This window comes from Aquarana catesbeiana, linkage group LG03 (genome assembly GCF_042186555.1).
Source record: "Aquarana catesbeiana isolate 2022-GZ linkage group LG03, ASM4218655v1, whole genome shotgun sequence".
NCBI classification, from domain to species: Eukaryota; Metazoa; Chordata; class Amphibia; order Anura; family Ranidae; genus Aquarana; species Aquarana catesbeiana.
Genome location: NC_133326.1, coordinates 90,746,735 through 90,773,156, shown reverse-complemented (window position 1 = coordinate 90,773,156; position 26,422 = coordinate 90,746,735). Strand labels below are relative to the sequence as shown.

The 26,422-nt window shown below is 40.4% G+C and overlaps 1 protein-coding gene across 6 annotated transcripts in view; it reads right to left on the bottom strand.

Annotated features, from left to right (window-relative positions):
* Window positions 1–17,033: 17,033 nt before the first annotated feature.
* The window catches only part of RNF111 (ring finger protein 111), a 96,185-nt gene continuing 86,796 nt past the window's right edge, over window positions 17,034–26,422 (bottom strand). For 3 of the 6 annotated variants that reach the window (XM_073618824.1, XM_073618823.1, XM_073618828.1), the window contains 4 exons: window positions 23,625–23,717; window positions 22,557–22,652; window positions 20,570–20,685; window positions 17,034–18,225 (listed from right to left, as the gene is read on the bottom strand). In XM_073618824.1, coding sequence (XP_073474925.1) covers window positions 18,108–18,225; window positions 20,570–20,685; window positions 22,557–22,652; window positions 23,625–23,717 — 423 coding nt within the window. In that variant the 3' untranslated portion in view covers window positions 17,034–18,107. The remainder of the gene's footprint in view (window positions 18,226–20,569; window positions 20,686–22,556; window positions 22,653–23,624; window positions 23,718–26,422) is intronic. The other 3 variants (XM_073618825.1, XM_073618826.1, XM_073618827.1) reach the window with 3 other exon arrangements.

Sequence of the window (26,422 nt, the reverse complement as noted above, 5' to 3'; positions counted from 1 at the left end):
GACATGTCAGGGATTTACATAGCGGCAAGATTCCACAAGTCTCCTTCATAATCCTTGACAGAATTCACCCTAATGCGAGAGGAGATTGGAACAAGCTCCTCCTCCATAAAGAATCTCGCTGGATCATGAAGTTAAATGCTACCAATGCACCTGGCCTCAACACTGTATTGAGCTTTAGACCATTCCTTGAAGGGTTCAGTTCTGGGGTTTGTGAGAAAGACATGTAACAATAAGGTTGCCATGTTTTCCCTGACATTGAAACTACCGCAATTTTCTTCTCATAGTCTATATAATATTGTGTTTTGTTACAGTATATATAAATGCAATTTAGGATGATAATCTGCAATTTGAATAAAGATATGTTATAGGAGTATTACAAATATCTGTAGGCTGTATTCATGCTTTCTATAAAGTGATGTTTTTTTTGTTTGTTATCAAATGTTATTTGTTTTTCATATTACAATTAGATAACACTATCTTGCAGGGATTGTCATAAGCAATCTTTTCCCCTTTTTGTTTTTTAACAGAATTTGACCGTGGCTGTGATACTCCCCGTCAGCTTGTCTATAACTGAATAATCCCTTGAGGAGAGGAAGACAATCTGGCCATACGTCCAATTGATTTTTATATTTTTATTCATTTTTATTTTTATTTTCATTTTTCCCTCTTTTTTTTTAATAGATATTTAACACTGATCCATTCCATGTTGTTAACATAGGACAATCTTATATTCTTTATCAGTAAAAAAATGTTTTAAATAATTTTGAGCTTTTTACATATGATAGTCCCTTATATAGAAAAATGTCCTGTGATGTCTTAGATTCATGTTATGGTGTCATTACGCAGGCGCACTGTGAACCTTTGTGCCCCCTTTGGCTTATGCAGTAGCTTTCGCTCTGCATCAGCCTTTCAATGATGCCGACTAGTTGCACTGCGCATGCGCGCATAGTACATTCTACTGCGCATGCACGCACAGTATACTTACTGAGGGCGATGCGCACGCACTTATTGGCACACACGCATCATTGTCATAGCAGCACCACTCTCCCTTTGTTGTGACGCACCGCGTCACATGTTTTTCAGAACTCCGAGGCTGATAGTAATCAGCTGTCTTCGGAGCTTTCAGGTGGACACAAATCAGCTGTGTTATTAACCGCCACGCAGACGCAGTAGACCTCTTACACCTATATAAAACCAGACATCAACACAGTCACAATGCAGACTGTTTGCTGATGTGATGAAGACGTTGCAACTTTGATATCTTTTTTGACTATTGGTATGTACCCTGACCAATATATGTTATGATAATGCTTTAAACCTATTGGCATTTGATACTTTGTGTATTTTCTGGACACATTATAATAGTAGGCTCCAATCCTTTAGAAGTCATGCCATATTACAATAAAGGAACAATCTATTTCATTGAGACACCTTGTGGCTTTATAATTATGACCCATATAAGAGTATGCTTTTTCCTTTTCGCCTGTCTTAAATTATAAGTTTGACTCCTAGATCAATTGTATTTGTCTATTTTAGACTAAATTTATAAATCTATATACAATTAAATGTATCTACTCTCGACAATTAGATTAAATAAAATACCCTTGCCCATGCCAAATAATTAATTAGCTTTTTTCTAAAGGAGAGTTTTTGTATGATATTTTTTATACTCCTTTTTTTTCTGATCATACAGGTACACCATAGGAAAATTTTTGTAACCCTTATGGTGGGGCACTATTTAGTGTCATACCGCACATCGTGGTCCATACATAATCCACATCAACCAAGTGCTATCTCATTTTGCCCCACCACAGTGGACTATTTCAAAAAACTTTTCTTTCTGGACCAGATCTTTGTCCAATTCCATCCAGCGAACATTCATCAGCAAACTCGTCCAGGTTTTGTATTAGGTCTTTATCCTTAATTTTTTTCAGTCTCACCCCCCTCCCCCCTTTTTTCTTTTTTTTTTTTTATGGCCAACTTGTCTTCTTTGCCTCATCGATGCTCCTTATATTTCCTGTCCCCACATTGTTCAACCCTGATGATTCGTTTCACTTATAGATGTAACACTAGGGGGCAATCAAGGGGTAAAATGTGTTCCCTCATGTGTGTTTCTAACAGAAGATCTGTTTCTCCTCTCCTGTCAGAACGGAGATTTGTGTGTTTACATACCAGACATCCCAAGTCTCCCACATTTGACTGCGGGCTCGCAGACACCCGCGAGCGGCAGACGATCTACCGGTCCACCGCTGTCAGCTAGGAGCTTTGGAACTGCGGCTTTGCTGTGAACAAGAGGTGGGGCATGCTGAGGAAATGTCTAGCAGCGGATGGCTGGAGGAGCAAGTGGCTATCGTGCAGCAGACAGTGTAACCCTCCCCCTCTCCAGCCCACCACATTTGACTGTGCACAGATGCTGAATGGGGGCGCCGGGAGGGAGATACACAGTATCTGGAGCTGGGGACATAGCAGAAGGTATGACCACAGCAAGACAAATCCCGCAGCTCTGGCTGAATGGAAACAAGATTGTGGGGAGCACAGTCACACGTAATGCTAACGTCTTCCAGAAATGTATGCTTCAGGCAGTGTGCAGGTTACCGATTAGCCTTCCCCTCGCTCCGTAGTCTTTCTTTTTTTTTTATAGCTGCCTAATCACACTGATAAGATCTCTGGAAGATGCTGCAGCCGTGTCCTAACAAAATACGCAACTCGGCAGAAAATTGAACCACGTCGCTTCAGTTTTCTTAAGACCCACAGTAATTGCAGATTTTGATGAATTTGTGTTTGGATGCAACAACCGAATGCAGTCAGGTAAAGGAACATTTGGGTGTTTTTACAACACAGCTGATAATGGGGATGAAGTAGTCGCCGCCTCTGAGGCGGCCATTTTGTTGGTTAGTGGTGGAGAGGAGTAACTCCGCTCATAATACCGTGCACCGGAATGCATTTGGTTGCTGCTCTTGTGTCAAAACACACATTCCTCACCATGTGAAATTACTTCATAGAAATCTGCAATTAATCATGTTTTAAATAAACCGGAAATGACGTAGTTCAACATTCTACCGAGTTGCCCATTTTGTCAGAACACAGGCTATGGACTTCTTGGTTCTCCTGTTCGATGGTGAGGGTGGAGGGAGTGTGATTGTTGTAGGAGTGCTTGGATGTGGCTGTGTATGATTTATTTATCACAGTTGGATGCTAACGATAAGAGCAATATGTTGGGCTCTGTTTTGTCCAACCAAAATTTGTTTAGATTTGTTACTGTATGCCCGATTGCTCCCTATTGGGAGATTATCGTTCTATGTCACCATTTTGTTAAAGTGTTACTAAACCCACAACAGTAAAATTAGTCTGTATATGCAGTAAAACATGTTTCTTATACTCACTGTGGAACTTAAGGGGTTAATCCTCTGCATTGTGTAAAAAGGTCGTTTATCCTGTATGCATAGATCTTTCCCTCCCTGCACTGTCTATCTGGGGAAGGCCAGCTAACACAGGCAAGGTAGCCAACCTGCACATGCTCAGTTATGTCTTTTATGCTGGAGAGAAGTTACTTGTTCTCAGAGATAGCCAGGTCACATGATATTGACATCACACATGTGGGCTTGTATACAGGCTGCAGTGGAAATCTCCTCCCACCTGAACTCTCAGCAATGGAGAAACTGTGCAGTTTATCATGTAACCGTGGTATACAGATCATCCAAAAAGGTATAGAGTGGAAGTATTTTAATGTAAAAAGAAGATTTATAAGCTCTGGGGGGGGGGGGGGGTGAACTACATATTACTGGGTTTAGTAACACTTAAGAACCAGAAGGCTTTGCCCCCTTAATGACCAGGCCTTTTTTTGCGATACGACACCGCGTCGCTTTAACGGACAATTGTGCGGTGCTGTACCCAAAAATGTCCTTTTTTTTCCCACAAAGAGAAAGTTATTTTGGTGGTATTTGATCACCCCGGAGGTTTTTATTTTTTGCGATATAAGCAAAAAAAAGCGACAATTTTGAAAAAAAAAGTATCAAAATTTAAAAAAAAAAAATTTCTTCATCAGTTTAGGACAATATGTATTCTTCCACATAATTTTGGTAAAAATCGCAATAAGCATATACTGATTGGTTTGCGCAAAAGTTATAGCGTCTACATAATGGGGGACAGATTTACGGCATTTTTTTTTAACTAGTAATCGTAGCAATCTGCAATTTTTAGCAGGACTGCGACATTGCGGTGGACAGATCGGACACTTTTTGACACATTTTTGGGACCATTGACATTTATACAGAGATCAGGGATATAAAAATGCACTGATTACTGTGTAAATGTCACTGGAAGGAAAAGGCTTAGCACTAGGGGGCGATCAAGAGGTTAAATATGTTCCCTCATGTGTGTTTCTAACTGTGGGGAGATGGGACTGACTTGAGGAGGAGGCAACAAATCACTGTTCCTAATCATTAGGAACAGCAGATCTGTCTCTCCTCCCTGGACAGAATGGGGATCTGTGTTTGCATACACACATCCCTGTTTTGGCTCTCGTGCCTGCGATCGCGGGTGGCCTGCGGACATTGCGGCTGCGCGCGCACCTGCTATAGTTTTTAAATGAGCCGACATACAGGTACGGCGTTTCACAGGAACGTGCCGACCTGCCGCCGTATAAGGACAGCGGCTAGTCAGCAAGTGGTTAACTAGTCGGCGTTTTATGGCTTGTTAATATCTGTACATCCCTGTAAAAATGTGTCATGCTTTTGAAATGTGTGAAAAAATAGGTATTAAACACCTTTAAAAAAAAAAAAAAAAGAAGTGCATCTGTAGTTTTAGAGATAGAATATAGCTTAGTGGTAGACACTTCAGTCGTGATAATCCCTTCACATAGTAAGCAGTCAAAGTGTTACGAAGCTCCGGACCCTGCATTCACTCTGTAAATATAAACTGCTAAACATCTTTGTTCATCAGCAGTCTTGTGACTTATATGAGTGTCTAGTTATAACTTGTATTCATTCATTGTTTTCATTTTCTCACAATATGAGAATGCAGGACCCCTGACCTTCTGTCTGGACAGTGCTGATTGGTCCTGTGCTGAGCACATGCACCCTCCCAAGAAAAAACACTCCAGCAATACACACCAATCTGAGCATGTGGAGCTTGGCCCCTGGCTCTGTAAATATCAGGAAATATATTGGAGTCAGTGGAAGGAGGAGATAATCAGAGAAGACAGGATTAAATGGCCTTTTTAGACAATGCAGGGGATTAACCTCTTAAGTTCCACAGTGAGTATAACAAGCATACTTTACTGCATATACAGACTGATTTTACTGTTGGGGGTTTAGTAACAAACTCTTGGCGTGCAGGTGCAGCCCCACCAGAGGGAGGCCTTTTACAATCAAGTTTAAGACTTTTTATATGTAACAACAGTATTATTTAATTCAAAGGATGAGAAAGTGTCACAGGTGCCAACAATGTTCTGAGGTGCTGACAGACAGTGAAGCTTAGCACATCTTGCCATCTTCCAGCACTGACAGCTAACCATTCTCTGTCACCATTTGTCATCTTCTCTCTATGGCCATTGGGTGGGCCACTGATGATATAACAGAAGTTACACACAATAGACTGCAAAACCACTCTGAACAGTTTGAAATAAGTAACCAAGTTACTTCATTCCAGCAATTATCTTTCGGATGCCAAGAATTAACCAAGAGTGTACATTGTACATAAGCATGTGTTTTAAAAAAAAAAGGTTAACCTGTAGAATGAGGAACACGTTTTTTGTCAGACAGGCAAAGTCTCTTCTGCCAATGAGCTCTACCTAATAACTAATTTTCTGTAAAAAAAAAACAAAAAAAAAAACAAAAAAAAAACAAAAAAAAAACTACACACTTGGGTCTTAGCTAGGGTTGCCGATACCGATTATCAATATTTTTTTTTAATGTCGCGTGACTCATGTGCAGCACTGATAGGTGACATGGATGGGCACTGATGAGGTGTTGACCGTGGCAGTAGTTTATTAATTATTTTTTATGCTTTATTTGGGGGGGTGGGGGTGGATAGTGTTAGGAGAGGGACTAAGGACAGAGATAGCCCCATCCCTTTCACTGCAATGAAATTGAAAGGACAGGAGACAGAGGCTCCTCCCCATTCATAAACTTAAGTAAACACAGTTTACGATGCCCAGTTATGAATGCACAGAGTCAGTGATAACCGACTGTGCATTCAGAAAAGGAAGGAGATGGTAAATGACAAATTTACCGGCTCCTTCCTCCACTCTCAATCCTGACAGATCCGGGATGAGGGGAGGGGAACCGAGGACCCGGAGAGAGGGGGGACAGTTGGGGGTGACTGATGTGGCGGCAGTTACAAGCGCCGATCTCCCTGTATAGCTTTCAATAAAGCAGCTGAAAGCCACGGGAGGGGAGGGGAGGGGAGGAGAAGCGGCTGTCAGATGCTATACAGGGAGATCGGTGCTTGTAACAACCCCCACCGATCACCTGTGAGGCTGCCTGGCCCCCAGGTTAAGCTAAAGACACCTGGTCCGTGGCATCGGAGCATTTGCTCGATACCGATACTAGTATCAGTGCAACCCTAGTTTTAGCCAAGAAACCGTGCTAGAGAAGAAAACATCTCAAAATAGAAATTTACTATTTCTTCTTGGCTATGGCCCAATTCACTGCTAATTACCATATTTTTTTTCATCTACAAATTGTATTTGGAATCAACGCTAATATAACAGTGACTAGTGCAGACTATACAGGAAGAGGGATTTTTTTGTACTCCTGTAATAGTGTACCCCAGACAGATTTGAAAATTTACACTTCAGAGCAGATAAGCCATACGTGCTCCTGTTGTTCTCTACACTGATCTTTTGATTGTATGTCTTCTTGCCCCTCACATACTTGCAAATATAATGGCACTGAGGACTCCTTTATAAAGGGGGAAAGCACTCCACAACCATCTGTTCAGCACATTCAGTTTTCAGATCATACATTGTGGAGCAGATAAGCGAAAAAACTCTAGTGCAGTGTAGATTACCTCAATCCCCTTCACTTTGTTATCACTTTTGATACCAAAGAAAAGCTAACTTGCATATAATACACATTAAAATAAATACAGTTTGTGCTGGCTACGAGTGAATCATTAGTCATAAAAGTTTAAAAAAATCTAGCAAGAATGGTTTACTGACGATATCTTGAAGTTTCTTAAAGAAAGTAGCTTGCAGACCTGCAGGAGAGGCAGGACCTGCAGGAGACCTGCGACAGCAAAATTACCAAGTAAAGCTGCATGCATGGCAGAACGACACTGCTGCTAATTGAGAGGCAGTGGCTTACAGCTGTCAAGACAGCAAAAGGAAAGTGCTGCTACTTGCCAGGTAACATTCACAAAATGTATTAAAAAGAACAGTGTACAGTGAGGCATGATGCCAAACATGCTGAAATGATAAAATTAGGTTTACCTACAGTTTAGAGAAATTTGGTGTTCAAGTTTGGCAATCTAGGTCTGATCTAGGAGTGCTGACTGCCACTTTAAAAAAGCTTTGAATAGTGCTGAAGTCTACTGAATCCTGCTAGCAGTTTGTTTCAAATAACAGCACTCCTGATAGGATCTGCGCTTAACCTCCCAAAACTGGAGCTGAATGGTGCTTTGAAGGTTTAAAAAAAAAAGGGGGGGGGGGGGGGGCTCAAAGCTTTCCAAATTCTAGCAGAATCTAGTGGGAATTAGGCCAATGATTTGAGACTTCTACATGAACCTGGTTTGAATTGGATTGGTGGCTGTAAAGAAACAGCAGCAGCAGCTCTTAACATGTGAAACACAAATACCCTAAAGTAATTCTAAAGGAAAGATTTTTGTTTTAATAAAAATAACAAACATGTTATACTTGCCTACTCTGTGCAATGGTTTTGCACAGAGCAGCCCCAATCCTCTTATTTTTGGGTCCCCCGTTGGTGGTCCTGACTCCTTCCCCCTGCCAAGTGCCCCAACAGCAAGCCTCTTGGTATGGGGGCACTAGAGCAGGCTAGGTCTCGAAGCACACTCTGTGTGTCAATTCACACAGAACATGGCTTGGCCACGCCCCCTCATTGGCTGTGATTGACAGCAGCAGGAGCCAATGGCTCCTGCTGCTGTGTGAGCTGAGGAGAGAGAGACCCAGGAGAGCTGCTGCTCTCGTACACATCGGTGGATTGAGATGGGGCTCAGGTAAGTATAAGGGGGAGCTGCACCCAGGAGTTTTTTTCACCTTAAAGTGGTAGTAAAATACGCTTCGTGATTTTTACCTACAGGTAAGCTTATAATAAAGCTTACCTGTAGGTAAAACGAATATCTCCTAAGTGGGCACCGTTCAGCAGATATTCGCCCTTCTGGCAGCTGGTGACGTCACCGCCACATGCGCTCTGAAGGAACGGCATACCTTTGCCATTCCTTCAAAGCGCTGTACCATGGCTGTGACACCCACGCACATAAGTGACGTCATCGCAGCTTGGCCATTCAAGCTCCCAAAGCCAGAGAACCCGGAAAGAGCATTGGGTGAAGACGGAAGCCATGTCAGCAGTGACAGCGTCCCACTGGAGGGCTTAGTTCGAAGATAAGCATTTCACAATGTGCTAGTATGCTGTGCTATTGCCTTGCAGAGTTTTTTTTTTTTTTAATAAAATGTCAGTTTACTACCACGTTAATGCATAGAATGCATTAAAGGTAAAAACCTTGAGCCTTTAGAACCACTTACAGTACATCCGGGGCTTAACTTTTTCTGTATTTTGTTATGTTGCAGCCTTATTCCAAAATTGATTAAATTCATTATTTTCCTCAAAATGCTACAATATCCCATAATGTCAACGTGAAAGAAGTTTGTTTGAAATTTTAGCAAATTTATTGAAATTAAACAAACAAAAAAAAAAAAAAATCACATGTACATAAGTACTCACAGCTTTTGCTCAATACATTGTTGAAGCACTGTTGGCACCAATTACAGCCTCCAGTCTTTTTGAGTAGAATGCTAAAAGCTTGGCACTCCTATTTTGGGCAGTTTCTCCCATTCTTCTTTGCAGGACCTCTCAAGCTCCATCAGACTGGATGGCGAGCGTTGGTGCACAGCCATTTTTTAAATCTCTCCAGAGAGGGTGATTAAAAAAGAGCTATCAGGGGTGAGAGCGGACCTTGCTCAAGTTTTGGAGCGTGTAGAGGAGACTGAACAGCGCCTCAATAGACATGCAGCAGCCATTAGGGACTTACAAACCTCCACCCGCAACCTTAACCTGGCGCACAGAATGGCTTTATACAAGATCGAGGATCGAGAAAATCGTAACAGGAGAAACAACATCTGCATCAGGGGGTTGCCGGAGGCAACAAGAGATGATGACTTAACAGCCTCGGTTAGAGGTATCTTCAACAGCCTTCTGGGAAACCCTGCAGATCACCCCTTGAAGCTAGACAGAGTTCACAGAGCACTCCGGCCTCGTAACCTGGCTTCTGATACCCCTAGAGATATCATCTACAGAGTGCACTATTTTGAAGAAAAGGAACTCATAATGCGCAAAGCCAGGGAAGCAGCTACACTGGAATTCGGTGGAGTTACCTTGTCCTTTTTTCCTGATCTCGCCAGGGATACGTTGGAAAGACGCAGAGCACTTAAACCCCTCACAGAAAAATTGAGGGTTGCATCAATTACCAATGGGGATTCCCGGCCGCGCTTATAGCACATAGGGATGGTAAAACTGCTATCCTCCGGTTCCCAGAAGATTTGGATGCATTCTGCATGGATTTCAACATAGAACCCCCCAGAACTTCCCGGATGGCAAGACACCATTCCCGCACTCCCTGTATCCTCGGAAGTGAAATGGCAGAAAGTATCCAGAAACCGAAGATCTACTTCATCGGGTGCTTCTCCTCCTCTGGGCTGAACACGCTGTTATGCGATTCAACACTTAGCCTAATGATCGGTAATGTTGACAAATTCTTTTGAGTTCCAATAACCGGATACCCAATTTTTATGTTCCTGCCTTTCTCTTTTTTTTTGGGCTTATCCGCGGATTACTATTTTTTGATTTTCATAGTCTGGTTAAGTATGAAAGAGATTTCAGGCAAATAGCTCAATCTCACCCAGGTTGGGATCTATTTCAGGTTTACAGCCAAAGTTATGGCTCATACTGTTAAACTTATATGTTATTTCATGTGTCGGCGCCGGACCGCGCAGATGACGTCTGTCGATTTTTGACATGCGTGGTCTGGGTCCTGTGTCGGCTTTGTTCCCCAATGCGGGGGGGCAGGGATCCCGGTATTCCACGGCATTTCCCCCTCCTAGGGGTGGATGTCCTGGGTGGCCAGGCTTCTCGTCTTCCCGACTGTTGCACCGCAAGGCTTTGCGTGCACAAAAGAAATATGTACATAGATGTTTTTCTTATAATTTTCTTCTTGATTTCCTTTTTCCTATTCTCACCCTTTTCTGTTGTTATCCCTCCCTTTTCTACCAGTCTGGCAGCATAATTGTAGAGGCGGAGAGTCCTAAAAGAATCCAATGGCCACGATTAAGTTAATCTCCCTTAACGTACGCGGGCTACATGCCCCTGGTAAAAGACACTCACTATATAGAGAGTAAACAGAAACCTCTCCTTTGTTCCTAACTACTACTGCTGGGATTACTGGGAGCGGCGGGAGGAGATTCAGAGAGATAGATCTGACATTGCTCTAGGAAACCCTCTCCAAGATCATCTATCCGCTCTACTTGGCCCACTGGGGGCCGCTGCTGGAGGTGAGAGGCTGGGGGAAACACTTGCTGTGTGCACCAGAACTTTTATAGAAGAAGAGCACCAGTCACTGCACACTTTGCACCTTATTCAAAGTTCGTTCCTTGTGGACATCACTCATCACAGTTGCACATTTTTATATATGGACTGAATTGCACTATTGTCACTTTTGGGACGGCATCTCTGTTGTGGGATTGTCTGTCCTTATATCTACTAGTTATTTATCTATAGCGCATTAGTGCATTTATAATGACATGACTGCACTATTATCACTGTTTGAATTTTATTTTGATTTTGTGGATTCATATTGATACGGAATCTCTGCACGCATCATATTTTATGGACATTATGACAGTCTGCTGTACATATTTTTATGCGTTTCACTTTTATGATTTGGTATTTTTATTAGCACCAGGGACCATCTGATTTTTAGCTGCTCTTTTATGTGATACACTCTTAAGAGTTATTTTGTATTTTTCTCAGCACCAGGGATTATTTGTTTTTTAGCCATTTTTGGAAGCTATCACTTCTTATTTACAGTTTCGTTTAGTATTGGCACTTCCCTTCTAGGTGGGGTGGTTTATTTATTTCACTTTACACTGGGCACTTTAATGGTTGATATTCACTCATTTATTTTCATATTTTGGCACTGATGTTTTCTTTGATGATCTCCTGTGCGGAGTTAGTAGTCCCTAGTTCACTATAATTTTTTCTTGGTAGGAATCAGTATCTTTGAGTCAACTTTGTCTACTTTATTCTTTGTCTTAGATGATTACGGCTAGGATTTTAATTGCCTGTTTGGTACTGATTGATAGAGCAGCGCCACATATTTTATAATTATCACTATATAGAGAACTTAATCGTTTACATGGAGACATTATATTTCTCCAGGAAACCCATCTCACGCACACAACCTCAGTGAAGCTCTATGCCCACCATTATCCAACATGGTACTATAGCCTCTCTGATGTCACAAAAGCAAAAGGAGTGGCCATTGGATTCCAGACGGGATCCTCTTTTACTCTGGAAGATACTCTCGCAGATCCACTAGGCAGATACTTGTTTTTGAAGGGCAGTCTGGGTAACTTACCATGTACTTTAGCTACGGTCTATGCCCCTAATCAGGGACAAGCCAGCTTCTTGGCTTCCACTCTAACGAAACTAAGAGATTTTTCACACGGATGCATTATATTAGCAGGAGATTTTAATGTTCCCTTGGAACCCTTCCTAGATACCTCCCAAGGTAGATCTAGTATTTCTCATAAACGTCTTACATTTTTACGAAAACAACTACATGAATCACAACTTATAGATGTGTGGAGGATAATGCACCCGCGTGAAAAAGATTATACGCACTATTCGCACCTTCACAATTCTCATTCAAGAATAGATTATTTTCTTATAAACCATCAACATTTAGAGTTGGTCACTAACTCCCGCATTGAAACTGCAACGATCTCTGACCATGCCCCAATTAGTATGCAACTACATGTTAGGTCCCTACCAAATAAAACCGCAAATTGGAGATTGAATGATTCACTCATTTCTGAAGAGGTAGAGCAGAAGTGGAGAGAGGCCTATCTGAATATTTCCGAGAGAACACATCCCCAGAGATTTCCCCCCGGGAGTTCTCTGGGAGGCCCATAAGGCCTACATTAGGGGAAAATTGATTGAATTAGGCTCTAGGAAAAAAAAAAAGAAAGAACACACACACACAATCTCAACTTATTAAAGATATAAGTTCCCTCGAGAAAAATCATAAACTCTCTAATTCCCCACAAATCTTACACTCTCTCACACAGAAAAGAGAAGAGTTAAAAGCACTATTTCACACAGAAAATACAGCCAGAATACGTATAATATCACAGCATTTCTACGAATGGGGTAATAAACCTAGCCCATTCGCTACAACAAAAGAAATCAGCTTCCTATATAGTTAAAATAAAAACGTCAGCAGATGTCTTGCTACACAAAACGAACGAAATTGCGAAAGAATTTGTCAAAAACTTTATAATGTTGGTAAAGGCATAACTGAAGACACATCTAGAGAAACACTTATCAAACAATACCTCACACAGGCCAAATTACCTAGACTTCCTACTCAGGCGTTTGAGGCTTTGGAGGAGGGGTTTTCTTCTGCGGAGCTTGGGAAAGCATTGAGGTCTATGGCTAATGGTAAAGCTCCAGGCCCTGATGGCTTCACAGTCGCATACTACCGTGCATTTTCAGGGACTTTGCTCCCACATCTGACGTCATATGCTGACTCGATCTCCGCGGGGGGGGCCTTCCGTCCGGAGACTCTTCACGCCCACATTACAGTTCTCCCCAAACCAGGGAAGGACTCAAGCCTTTGCGGCAGTTACAGGCCAATTTCCCTGCTGAATTTGGATGCTAAAATATATGCAAAAGCCATTGGCACTTCGTCTGTTACCCCTACTCCCTCATTGGGTAACTAAGGATCAAACGGGATTTATCCCAGGTAGGGAGGCAAGGGATAATTCCCTTAGAACACTATCCCTGATTTCCTATGTGCGACGCAGCTCCCAGCCCACCCTCCTCTTATCTACTGATGCTGAAAAAGCGTTTGACAGGGTGGACTGGGAGTTCCTGAAGTCTACGTTATCGCACCTGGGATTGGGCCCACACGTTAGCTAGAATTTCAGCATTATACCAATCTCCCTCTGCGCACTACGAATCAATGGTACATTGAGTGAACCATTCTTCCTATACAATGGCACCCATCAGGGCTGTCCTCTCTCGCCGATACTATTCGCCCTATCCCTAGAACCGTTTTTAGCTACGATTCGTAACGATCCCAACATTCACGGCATAAAAATTGGCTCAACGGAGCATAAATACGCGGCATACGCAGACGATATTTTATTTTACGTTCAACAGCCCCTTATTACTCTCCCAAATCTTATGGATGCCTTTCACAAATTCGGAACCTTAGCTAACTTTAAAATTAACACATCCAAATCAGAAATCTTAAATGTGTCCATCCCTCATAACATGGTTACAACACTAAAACAATCATTTCCTTTTAGCTGGCAGCCCCACTCACTAAAATATCTAGGAATACAACTGACAGCTAACCCTTCCTCGCTATTTCGTAGAAATTATATACCCCTATTGAATTCTATAAAATCAGACCTGCAAAGGTGGACCCAACTAGCTCATACATGGCTAGGTCGAATTAGCATAGTGAAGATGAATGTGTTGCCCAGACTGCTCTTTATGATTCAGATGATACTGTATAAGATTCCACCTGGGTTTTTTAAACTAGTACAATCTATGATCTGTAAGTATGTTTGGAACCGTAGACGCCCCAGACTTGCCTATAAATTTCTTATTAAACATAAGCGTGAAGGAGGTTTGGCGATTCCGGACTTTAAGAGTTATTATCTCGCAATTATATTAAACCAGATATCAGACTGGAAATACCATAAGAACTCAAAAATGTGGGTGCAATTAGAAAATTGAAGTGGCACAATACCGTTCTCTTTAATCTGGATACCAAACAAATATCGTAAGCTAGCAAGCACAACCTGGCCACTCACAAAATCAACCGTAGCAGCTTGGGACTCGATGTGCAAATCACAAAAATGGTCCTACAACTCTCCACTTATGCCACTTTCGGGTCATGATTATTTCCCCCCTGGAAATATAGACTCAAGGTTTAGCAGCTGGATATCGGAATCCCCGCTTTGACTACATCAAGTAACCACGGATACAGGAATCCTCCCCATTACCAGCCAACGTCCCCAATTTCATTAATGGACTACTAAAAGTATCACCAATTATCACTATTTGTCAAATCCCTCCCACTGCCTTTACGGTCTGAAACAGAACTGAACCCAATCGAGTGCTTATTAGCAGGGGAACAACCACCAGAGAAACCTATCTCATTCTTTTATCAAGCTATATTGTCATTATCCCCATTGACACAACTGCCTTTTCTCCACAAATGGGAACAAGAACTTCAAAGCCCATTAACGGACATTCAACACACCAATATCCTACAGCTTTCTCACATCTCCTCAATATCCTCAAGAGCAGCGGAAGCAAATTATAAACTCTTGACAAGATGGCACTATACTCCTGTAGTGCTCCATAGAACGTTCCCAACCAAATCAGATCTCTGTTGGAGAGGTTGTGGGGAAAAAGGGACTCATGCCCATATCTGGTGGGGTTGCCCCCTAATCAAACTATATTGGTCTAACATTTTGCTCTGGATAAAAAAAATACAGGGGAATGAAGTTGTTAATGATCCGTGGGTAATACTATTTCATTGCACAAATGAACCAACAGGAGCATATAAAAAATCTATTACACCCCATCTTTTAAACGCAGCTAAAATGCTTATACCAAAATACTGGAAACTACAAATTATCCCCACGTTGCGTCAATGGATAAACGAGGTCGATCGTATCTATCACATGGAAAGTAGCACGCTCACATTACGCAATAAATCCGAATTGGCTAATAAAATATGGTCCTGTTGGTTCGCATTTAAGTTCTCTGCAGAGTATGCAGACATAATGTCTCAATAGAGTATGTGGTTGAATATACCCGAATTTACTGAAGGAATTCTGCTAAGACTGGAAACTATCCTTTTTGTCTCCCCCCCCCCCCCCCCCTTTTCTTTCTCTCTCCCTACGTTCTTTTTCTTTTATACCCCCTCTTCTCCGTTTTCCTTTTTGCTGTCTACTAAATTTTGAGTACAGTATGTGGTAAGAAAATTATTCTAAATTGGAATAGGTACTATGGACGCCTTGTACTAAATATAAGGAATGATGATACCCTTATATTGAAGAGTACACAGTAGTTAGAAGTAAAGATTGGTCTTCTATTAAGGGTTATGTTATAAATCAGACAACACTTTATTGGTATTTGTTTATTTGCCTATTGGGGTTCAGGTACCTTACCACTGTATATGTATATCAATGCTGTACACTGTTTAAATAATATTCAATAAACATTTATTAAACAAAAAAAAAAATAAATCTCTCCAGAGATGTTCAAGTCTGGGCTCTGGCTGGGCCACTCAAGGAAATTTACAGAGTTGTCCCATAGCCACTCCTTTGTTATCTTGGCTGTGTGCTTAGGGTCGTTGTCCTGTTGGAAGATGAACTCTTACCCCAGTCTGAGGTCCAGAGCGCTCTGGAGCAAGTTTTCATCAAGGATGTCTTTGTACATTGCTGCATTCTTTCCCTCGATCCTGACTAGTCTCCCAGTTCCTGCCACTGAAAACATCCCCACAGCATGAAGCTGCCACCACCATGTTTGACTGTGTAGATAGTAATGACCAGGTGATGATCGATGCCCAGTTTGCCCCAGACATGATGCTTGCCATCCAGGCCAAAGAATTTAATATTTGTTTCATCAGACCAGAGAACCTTGTTTCTCATGGTCAGAGTTCTTAAGGTGCCTTTTGGCAAACTCCAGGCAGGCTGTCATGTACCTTTTACTGAAGGGTGGCTTTCGTCTGGCCACTCTACCATACAGGCCTGATTGGTGGAGTGCTGCAGAGATGGTTGTTCTTCTGGAAGGTTCTCCTCAGAGAAACGCTGCAGCTCGGTCAGAGTGACCATCAGGTTCTTGGTCACTTCCCTGACTAACGCCCTTCTCCCCTGATTGCTCAGGTTGGCCGGGGAGGCCTGCTCTAGGAAGAGAGTCCTGGTGGTTCCATTCTTCCATTTACGGATGATGGAGGCCACTGTGCTCATTGGGACCTTCAATGCTACAGAAATGTTTCTGTACCCTTCCCCAGATCTGTGCCTCAAAACAATCCTGTCTCAGGTCTACAGAAAATTCCTTGGACTTCATGGCTTGGCTTGTGCCCTGACATAAACTGTTAACTGTGGGACCTTATATAGACAGGTGTGTGCCTTTCCAAATCATGTCCGATCAACTGAATTTACCACAGGTGGGCGCCAATAAAATGGTAGAAACATCTTAAAGATGATAAGTGGAAACAGGATGCACCTGAGCTTAATTTTGAGTGTCATGGCAAAGGCTGTGAATACTTATGTACTTATGTGATTTGTTTTTTATTTTTAATAGTTTGGAAAGATTTCAAACTTCTTTCACGTTGTCATTATGGAGTATTGTTTGTAGAATTTTGAGGAAAATAATGAATTTATTTGATTTTGGAATAAGGTTGTAACCTAACAAAATGTGGAAAAAGTGAAGCGCTGTGAATACTTTCAGGATGCACTGTAGAATAGGATTTCACCAATGTCACCTAGATCTCATCTTCACCATAGCTATGCCTCCCGTTTAACAGAGAAAAAAATACAAAAAACACACCAGTTTAATTTCGCTAAGTTTATTAAATTGGAAACCCTCCCTGTGAGGGTTTGCAGGGGACCTTGAAAAAGTTTTCCGGATGCATGGACACCTGCCATAACAGCTGCTATTAAGACTATACATTTAAGTTTAGATCCGTTGAGAAGATGTCTTACTCAGATTAGTAAGAGCCGGTACCTGACTACTATTGGACATTTTGTTAGAGCAGTTTTACAGAAGCAAAAAAAAAAAAAAAAAAAAAAAAAAAAATCACGTCCTTAAAAGTAATAAATATGTGAACAGCAGTCTAAACTCCTTAATATTGACATTTAAATATATTTGCATTGTGCTGAAGAGTGATTTAGATAACACCTTCGAGGAGACAGAACAAAATGTGTGGCAAGTCTTGATTCTACGTTAGTCTCAAAGCATTGTGATCTCAGCATCAAAAACAATGGGAGTTGATTCAGCACTTTCTATACAGCAGCCAGTCTCTTCCTAAATAAGGAATGTTTTCATACAATAATTTTCCTTTTTTTTTTCACCTAGAACTTTATACATACAAACTAAAAATCATGATCAATTAAATTAAAGGACTTTATGGTTAGTAATGAATAGAATTTGTTTAGCCTTGGACTATGTAAAAAAACACACGCGCACAAATGCTCACAATTCTACTGACTAGAGCAGCTAGATCTTGCCTGCAAGTGTAAGGGTTCACAAAGCCCATAAATGTGCAAAGAAATGCAATACAAGAATCCATGCAAAAATATGTGACGGAAAAACAAAACAAAACAAAAAAATATGGTAATGAAAAGCAGAAAAAAAAAAAAAAAATATGGAAATGAAAAACAGACAAAAAAAAAAAAAAAAAAAGCTTTATAAATACATATACCCTTCACTGCTACAAGTAACTTGTTCGCAGCAAAGGACCTAAATATGATCTGTATACAAATGGTAGTCTATAGCATTAATTGTATGAGGCAGAGCCAGCACACCAGATTTAATGCTTTAATGTCTGTGCAGTTTCAGTCATGCCATCTTTGGTTGGCTGCAGTACCGAGGGGTTAAAGGGGCATAACATTGGTTGGAAAAATGTCAACTCTCCGTAGGAAGTTGAGCTTCAATGTCCACTCTACATATGGGGCACTTCTTATTTGTGATCAGCCACTGGTCTACACATACTTGGTGAAAGAGATGCATACATGGGAGCCGCCTGTAGGAAGAGAAAAAGAATGATTATAAACATGTACATCATAAATACAAGTTTGATGTAAATACCTAAAATATTTAGGGCTGAAACAACTAATCGATTAATCGACAACTAACCGATTATGAAATTAATCAATGACCATTTTCATAATCGATCGGCCAGAAACCATATGGAGTTAAAAAAAATAAAATGAGCCCTTTATAGTACAAAAAAAAGCAAATAATTACTACTGTAAATATTACTTTCATAGTTCTACAGTAAAAAAAATGAACCCCTTACAGTAGTGATTATCTGGGTTTTTTTTGTACTATAAAGGGCTAATTTTAGTTTTTTTAACCCAATTATGTTACTAAACATCTTAGACCTGGTTCACATCTGTGTTTTTTGATGCTTTTAGCAGAAACACACTACAGTTCATTTACATGGTTTCCTATGGGACATGTTCACATCTAGGCTTTTTTCAGCCGCTGCGTATTTGGAAAGGGCCAGGGACTGTTTTTAAACGCAAAACGGTGCATATTTTTTGGTTCAATATACATCAATGGAGAAGCTGCAGAAAAGCATGTAATGCGTTTTTGCAGCAATTTGTGTTTTTTTAATCTGCCCAACAAATTGTGCGCAAAAATCAAAACGCACAGCAAAAAGCACTGCAGAAATAGATCAAAAGCAAACTGCATAGGTGTGCACCGAGCCTTATGCTGGCCACACAGATCAATTTTCACACGAGAATATTTAGACAAAAAATCTTTGTACATTCGACGAATGAAAGAATGTTTGAAATTTTCACTCGTTTTTAACATTACGTTTTTAAAATAAATTGCAATTTCTGAAAGAAAACCACATACACTGTCTGAAAATTCCTTTGACCAAGAAGTTTTCTATTTTCAAATTTTCCCGTCACTGTGGTTGAAAATGGTCGATTTGACCCAACTAACGATTAGAAAATCGAAAGAACGTTCTGAAAATGACTAAAAAAAATTTGATCTCTTAGTCTGATATTTACCAGATTCACCTTTTGATAGTATATACAGTATATCTCTCCTCTAATAGTATATACAGTATCTCTCCTCTAATGGTATATACAGTATATCTCTTGTCTGTTATTCTCAGAGGATTAGATATTTTGCTCCCTAATCATATAGTTGGTTATTTATATTTACCACTGCATATAGATATTTAAGAATAAATTGCTTTTTTTTTTTTTTTTTAAACTTGACATATTAACTAAATTACACACCACACTTTTTAAGGTTATTAACCGATTAATCGAAACAATAAATCGGCCAACTAATCGATTATTAAAATAATCGTTGGTTGCAGCCCTAAAAATATTAAATTACACTTCAACCAGGTATCATTAAGGACTCCAAGGTAAAAAATAGTAAAAAAATAAAATCAAACTGGGGGCAAGGCCCGTGTCATGTTAGTGTTGTCTGTGAGCAGAAGGAAGCGAGGGGAAAATCTAATAAACATTCTAATACTTCGTCCACTCTAGGAAAGGAAGGGTTTACAGCAATGTGTGTACCACATAGCAGTTATAAAAAAAAAAAAAAGTGAGATTAAGTGTACGCGCATGCGTACAAATTTGCGCAAACGCATATGCATGAAAATGCACACAAATACATACAAAAAGAAACTCCTGAAAAAGTAGATGCTTAAACAGGAGTATCGTGTGCAAGAGGCCTAACTGAGAAAAGGGAGATGGAACCAAACTCTGAGGGCAGGGAGATTGAACTAGAACTGTATGTAGGGGACTTTAGATGACAGAGCAGTGGCATGACAAGTTTCATCACATCAGCTTTATCTGGCCATATATATTTTCCTGCTGAACCGGACAAATTTTAATCCATCTATGGGCAGGCTTATAATACTAAAGTCGACCCAGCGATCGACTTAAGTTACAACCAGCCTGTCAGATTTTTGACATGTGATTACTGTCAGTGGCTATAGCCGCTAGCAGTAACCACTGTGTTCTGCCAGCCAGGAAGGCTGCCTGTAAGGAATAGAGAAAGAGAGTCATTTTCTTTCCTTCCACCCATGCTGGAAGGTAAGGAAATTGAATCATCTATGGGCTGCCTTAATCTTACAATTTAAAAACTGCTGATTGGAGTTATCTCTTTATAAAATACAATTCATAATAAAAGGTGATGCATATCCTTGGGATGTGAGTTTGCCATTCAAGCAATGAAATAACTTTTGCACTAGTGAACTTTCTATACGTGTCCCAGTTCTCTCCGGAGAGGACATGGGTGATGTGTATTACAAGTTACATTTACATGCTGCTTATCTCGCTTTAAAACAAGTGCCAACAAATTTCAAACCATATCTAAAATCAAAGTAATATTACCTGACATCTTCACCTTCCTCTAACATAGAAAGGCAGATTGTACATTTTTCTTCAGTGTCTTCCTCACCATCTTGCTTGCCATGCAATTTCCTCTGTGAGAACCAATCAGTGGATACCTTATTAGCAGAGATGAAATTATTGGCAAACTCGGTAAACATGTTTCTTACAAAACTCAAACAAACATTTACCACAACACACAGATATTTCACACGTCCCCATGAGTAAATGATAATTCATACTAAAAATGATAATTCATACTTAAATAATTTTCTTCAGTTGCATAAACTAAAATACAACATATGCATGCCACAACACAGAGGATGCTGCAATAGAAAGAACACACATCACACAATGGAATGTTAAAGTTCTGCCTAATCACCTATCAAAAATGATGCCTAGAGGGAAAGAGAAGGGTATTCACAGCCCATGCTTTGCTCATGTATTGCCATATGTGTAAAGCTGGCCACAGATGGCTGGAATCTCAGCTAGTCCCTGCTGAACCGGACAAGATTCAAACCATGTATGGGCAAGCTGATTGTACCCAAGTCGATCCATCGATTAACTTGGGTACAACCAGCCTGTTGGAGTTTTGCATGTGATTATTACCAGTGGCTATAGCGCCAGCAATAATCGTGTTCTCCCAGAAGGGACAGCGTGGTTGCAGGAAAGAAAATCGCATCATCTATGGCCTGCCTTAGGCATACAAAGAACCTAGCACAGCCTGATCAGAATACCAAAAATCTTGTGGCAACCTTAATAATGAACACAACTATTCAAATTCTTTTTCAATATGGAAACATTCTTCTCTCCAAACGACAGCAATGGAAACAGAAGATGAGTATTAAACAAGAACTTTATGTTCACTGAAAAGCTTTCTTTTTTTTAAGACAATATCTGGCTTCAGTTTATCAGAGAACTGATGTATTTTAAGTTTTACCCATCCTATTTAAATAAAACAAGGCCAAAATAAATAATTCCATGGATAACAGCATGTCAGGCCAAGTCTTCAGTTTTTTAATTATGGAATAGCTACGATGTACTGGACTGAAAATGCCAAATTGCCAAGGTAACAGAGCCTACACAACCTGTGGGCTCCTCTAATCAGTGAAATCTTCTCTTCTGCACCCACTGTGGGTGCAAGCTGTAAATTACACACTAAATTTAGATTGCCACTCTGCCATAAAACTATGTCATTGCACAATCCAATGAAAGCCCCCCCCCCCCCCCCCCAATTCTTCTCACTAGAAAGGTGGGAGACAGGGGGAAAAGGCATAGCTTCAAGTTGGAGTGGAAGTTGCGGGTTCTGTTACAGAATACCCCCAAATTTGGATGCTCCAGAAAAGATGAATTTATTAAAGAAAAGTGCAGACACCATGTCATTCATTTTTCACTTCAAATGTTAGGGAGGTTAATAGATGCAACAGGTCTGCTCTAACTACTTGCCTATAGACCACTTTCACCCCCTTCGTGCCCAGGCCAATTTTCAGCTTTCAGTACCGTTACCAGCATTTGTTTACATAGGATTCAGCTGTGATTGGCTCTTTACCCTGATCGGTGCTGCGCACCCCTGGGTGTGACCGGGAGGCACGACATGCGCTGTCTGGTTAAAATGGTCTCAATGCTTGTAATCTGGTGTTCTGGGAGCACCAGTGGGAGAAACACGTGAGTATATCGGCAAGGAATTCCCACCCACTGCAGGTCTTACGCAGAGAATTTATACTGCATATATTCATGTGACAAATAAGGAGTCACAGCCACTAACAAACTCCGATGAAGGCAAACCCAGTTGAAATTTGTCTTGGAGAGCAAGAGCAATTTACATAATCTTTCTGCTTGCTTCCTAAAGTTGTTTTTTGTACTACAATTTATTTGCTCAAAATATAGAGGCTTTGAAAATATTCAAACAAGAATGGTCTTGATATTTTTCATAGAAGAAAAATAAAAATCTAAGATTTCAGACTTGTTCCCAAGAAGAAAAATAGCTCACCTTCTTATATTTATGTGGGTACGTGCACCTTTCTATGGTCCCCTGTGTGGCTCCGCGATTCACATTACCAAGACGTTCCTCTAGATGAATCAGTTCCTGGAAAATAAGAGGAAAATCTCAGCAGATGGTTCTTTCCTCAAGACAAAACGGTTAGTGATTCCAGTATACTATTGTTCAAATGTGTACCCATAGAGAGCAGACATTTGAGATTAGACCCTCTACCAATCAATGCTCAGTGAAAGCAATTCTGTCAAGCCAGCGGAGTTTACCATGGCAATTATAATACAGCAATAGAAGTGGACTGGTTACGTATCAGATGAAGACAAACACAACCAGGCCTACCAATTTCCAATCAATTTCACAGCAGATTTTTGCATGCCCTCCCTCTCCTAAATAAAAGGCATCATCTATGCGAGGACAAATTAATCCAGTGCCTACAAATAAAGAGTCTGAATCCAAATATACGTTAATATATTACAATGTCCATGCAGTAGGGGATAAGCCTGTGTTATTGGGATAAACATGCATATTACTGAGTCAAAGGTTCACTTGCATAGATTAGTGCAACCGGAAGCTTATTAATCATACAGTTAAGGTTCAATGAAAAGCTTTTAGTTTGTAGTTACTGCCAGTGCTATATTGACCATACACTGGAAAAAAAAACAACAAAAAAAAAAAACCACAGGATACACAAATCCCAATGCTTGATGCTGTAGTATATCATACAGAAATTACATGATATAAATACATGGTACAAAGATTTAAAAAAAAAATAAAATAAAAAACACGCTCGGAATGGAATGCTATTATATTACTTGAAATACTAAGCCTCTGCAACAAATGATTATGAATAAAAGGTGGGATTCTCAGTTCCCTGCTCAAATAAGTTCCAAGGCTTCAAAAATAATTACCAAATACACTCTGCATCTGATTGGGGAAATTATTGATTGTGTATCCTTTATTTATGTGAACACACACATACACACATCAACCTGAAGGAAACATTCCATAGGTACATGGAATGACAGCAAAGACATGACAGCAGAAAGCTAACATTCTGTTACAAACCTCAAAATTTCCCCTGAATGGAACTCTGAATGACCTTCCATCCAATCCAGATGAAATGTAGCGGATGTGAGGGTAGCCCGCCATGTCTGGAACCTAGTCAAATAGCAGATGTAAGTTAAACTTTAACACAACTGCTTGTAATGACTTCAAATATTCTTTGCTGCCAGAAAGATATACAGCTCCGAGGGTACCCTTGTAAAACCCTCTAGCAGCAAAATGATAGGTGCAGTCATAAAAAAAATATATAAATATATACACAAGAAGAACACAAAATGTTGTGAAGCACCATAAACTATTTTTATTTTTTTATTTTTGTGGTAGGAGACAAATGCAGTGACAAGGTTATGTGCTGCTTGGTCAACTATATACCATTCCACTGCAAACCAGCCACAGAATAGGGAAATATATATCTATATTGTATTCCTCAGTTCCAAACAATGCAAAGATATGAAAAAGGTTCAACATCCAGGACATATGGGAGAATGCAAACATAGCAAAATGATAGAACAATGCCAAATGAGTTGATTCTATAAAAAAGAAAAAAAAAAAAAAAAAAAAAAAAAAAACAGAAGCAAGTCATCTTCATCATACACTTTCGATTATCAGAAATCAAAGTTTAGCCAACTATTCTGTGCTAGTTGTGTTCGTAGTTCAAAGCAAATCACAATAGTTAATCCTGAATCCAATTTACACCACTGTGTAGCCAGTATGGCAAGAAGAAAACAGTGGGCACTTAGAACTACCATAGACCAATACATCAAGATACAGAGATTGTTTTGTAATATGGGAATTCTATTTTTAAGCTTTCCCTAAAGTTTGTGCTTGGCGGTCTGTCCATGCAAGTCATATGCAACACTATTAGGTCACAAATGTCAATATGACAAAAGATCTGGTTGTCATCTGATCTTAAATTAATTATATACGTGCCAACCGGGATAGTTGGCGACCTCTCTAGTCCTAGGACAACCATAATTATAAACTGGAGGGAGAGGAAGGCCACATTCAAACTTGCTACAGAGCAAATTCCAGAGGCAAGGATCTGAGGTTTCCTGCAGCCAGAAGAGCAGCGGCTGCGCAGCCTATATAAAGCAATGCCAGGCTGATGGTGGACGCAGCAGTCTGTCTGTGCTCACACATCGTTATTAACAGTAGTTAGGGACAGTTGTTTTTTCTTGGGCTCTGTGTGCATGTAGGGATGATCATCTGTCCTTAACCACAGGTGACTGGTGGCTGATTGCATCAGCCATGGACAGCTGCAAATGCCATCGGCCTATCATTGCTTTGTATAGGCTGAGCAGCCACAGCTATGCACAAACGCCTGTCATTCTTGCGACAGGAAGCCTCTGACCTTTGGTCGCTGGAATTCACCACTATAGGTTCTAATTACAAGTGTGAATCTGATATTTGCAAAACCACACCCATCTTTACTCCAGACTCTCACCTGACGCTTTATAGGTTTAGATGGGGAGGAGAAATAACTTTCAGCCACTACACTGTGTATTCATAAATGGCCCAACAGATTGCATAGAACTTGAAACTGAATCAAGGAAATAGGTATACAATTGTATGTTTTTAATAAACAGAAATTGGGAATATGTTACTTAAAATGGTAAGCTAAATGTGGACAAGCGCTTTGATCTACCAGAGACTTACAATCCTAACAACCAACAAACCACACAGCTCAGTGTAGAGGAGAACACAGTCAGACCTGTCTAGTAAAGCTGGAAAGACTACATCTAGAGAGAAAGATGTGTGAAAAAACTTGTACGACCCTAGAAAACAAGCATCTCTACTCGCTTCAATGCAGTGTGAAACAGGATTATAGAATCAGATGCAGAGTGTCAATGCCTACCAAAGGGAAGAATACTCCAAGTCAAAATGAATGCCCACCTATCCATAATTTGTTACAAAGAACTGGCAGGGGACAACATGATATCATATGGTTTTACCCCAGTCCCCTGTACACATATACATTACATAAACCTAAAAGTAAATAAATCAGGAAACAAATTAGAAGTTAGCTTTATTAATAAAATAAAAGCAAAGCAGACCTCAAATTCTGACTTACCTACTTGTATATGTGTTCTGAGTTAGCAAATCAAAGTTTTAAAGCCAGAAACAGTCCAGCAACCAGTATCCTAATGAGGTCAGCAATTCTATTACAAAATAGATAAAGGTCCGGCAACAAGGCATGATGCAGTTTAAAAGTCTGTAGAATCTTTATTTGAAATCCATCAAGACATAAAAGGGGATTCCAGCTCAAAGCAAGGTTGACGTGTTTCAGGCCCTCCCTGGGTCTTAGTCGCAAGGCCCAGGAAGTGGCCGAAATGCATTAACTTTGCTCTGCACTGTATTCCCCTATTACGTCTTGATGGATTTCAAACAGCACTGTGCCTGGTTGCTGGACCTTTATCTATTTTGTGTTGTGGAACGAAGTATGCAGCAGTGGTCCAGGCACAGGTATTTTTCTTCACCCAGTTAAATATTTATTAGGAGAGTTTGAATAAATATTTTGAAGCAATGCTATCTGAATACCTCTGAGTGTATGTTTCCCTGGTAATTCCGTAGGAAAACATGCCATGAAGTAGGAGGGTAAGGGAATTAGAGAGCATGTTATTCCTAAAATGGAAGTGGATCACATTTTAAAGCTGAAGTTTAAGTTTGGTTTTTTTGTACAATTACATTGGTCCAGCTTGGACGAATGTAAGTATGTATGCATATGCCATACCTGGCTGATCCCTGTGGAAGCTGGAAATCACTGTAGTAGGCACTGCTACTTCCAGGTGCCGCTCAGCACA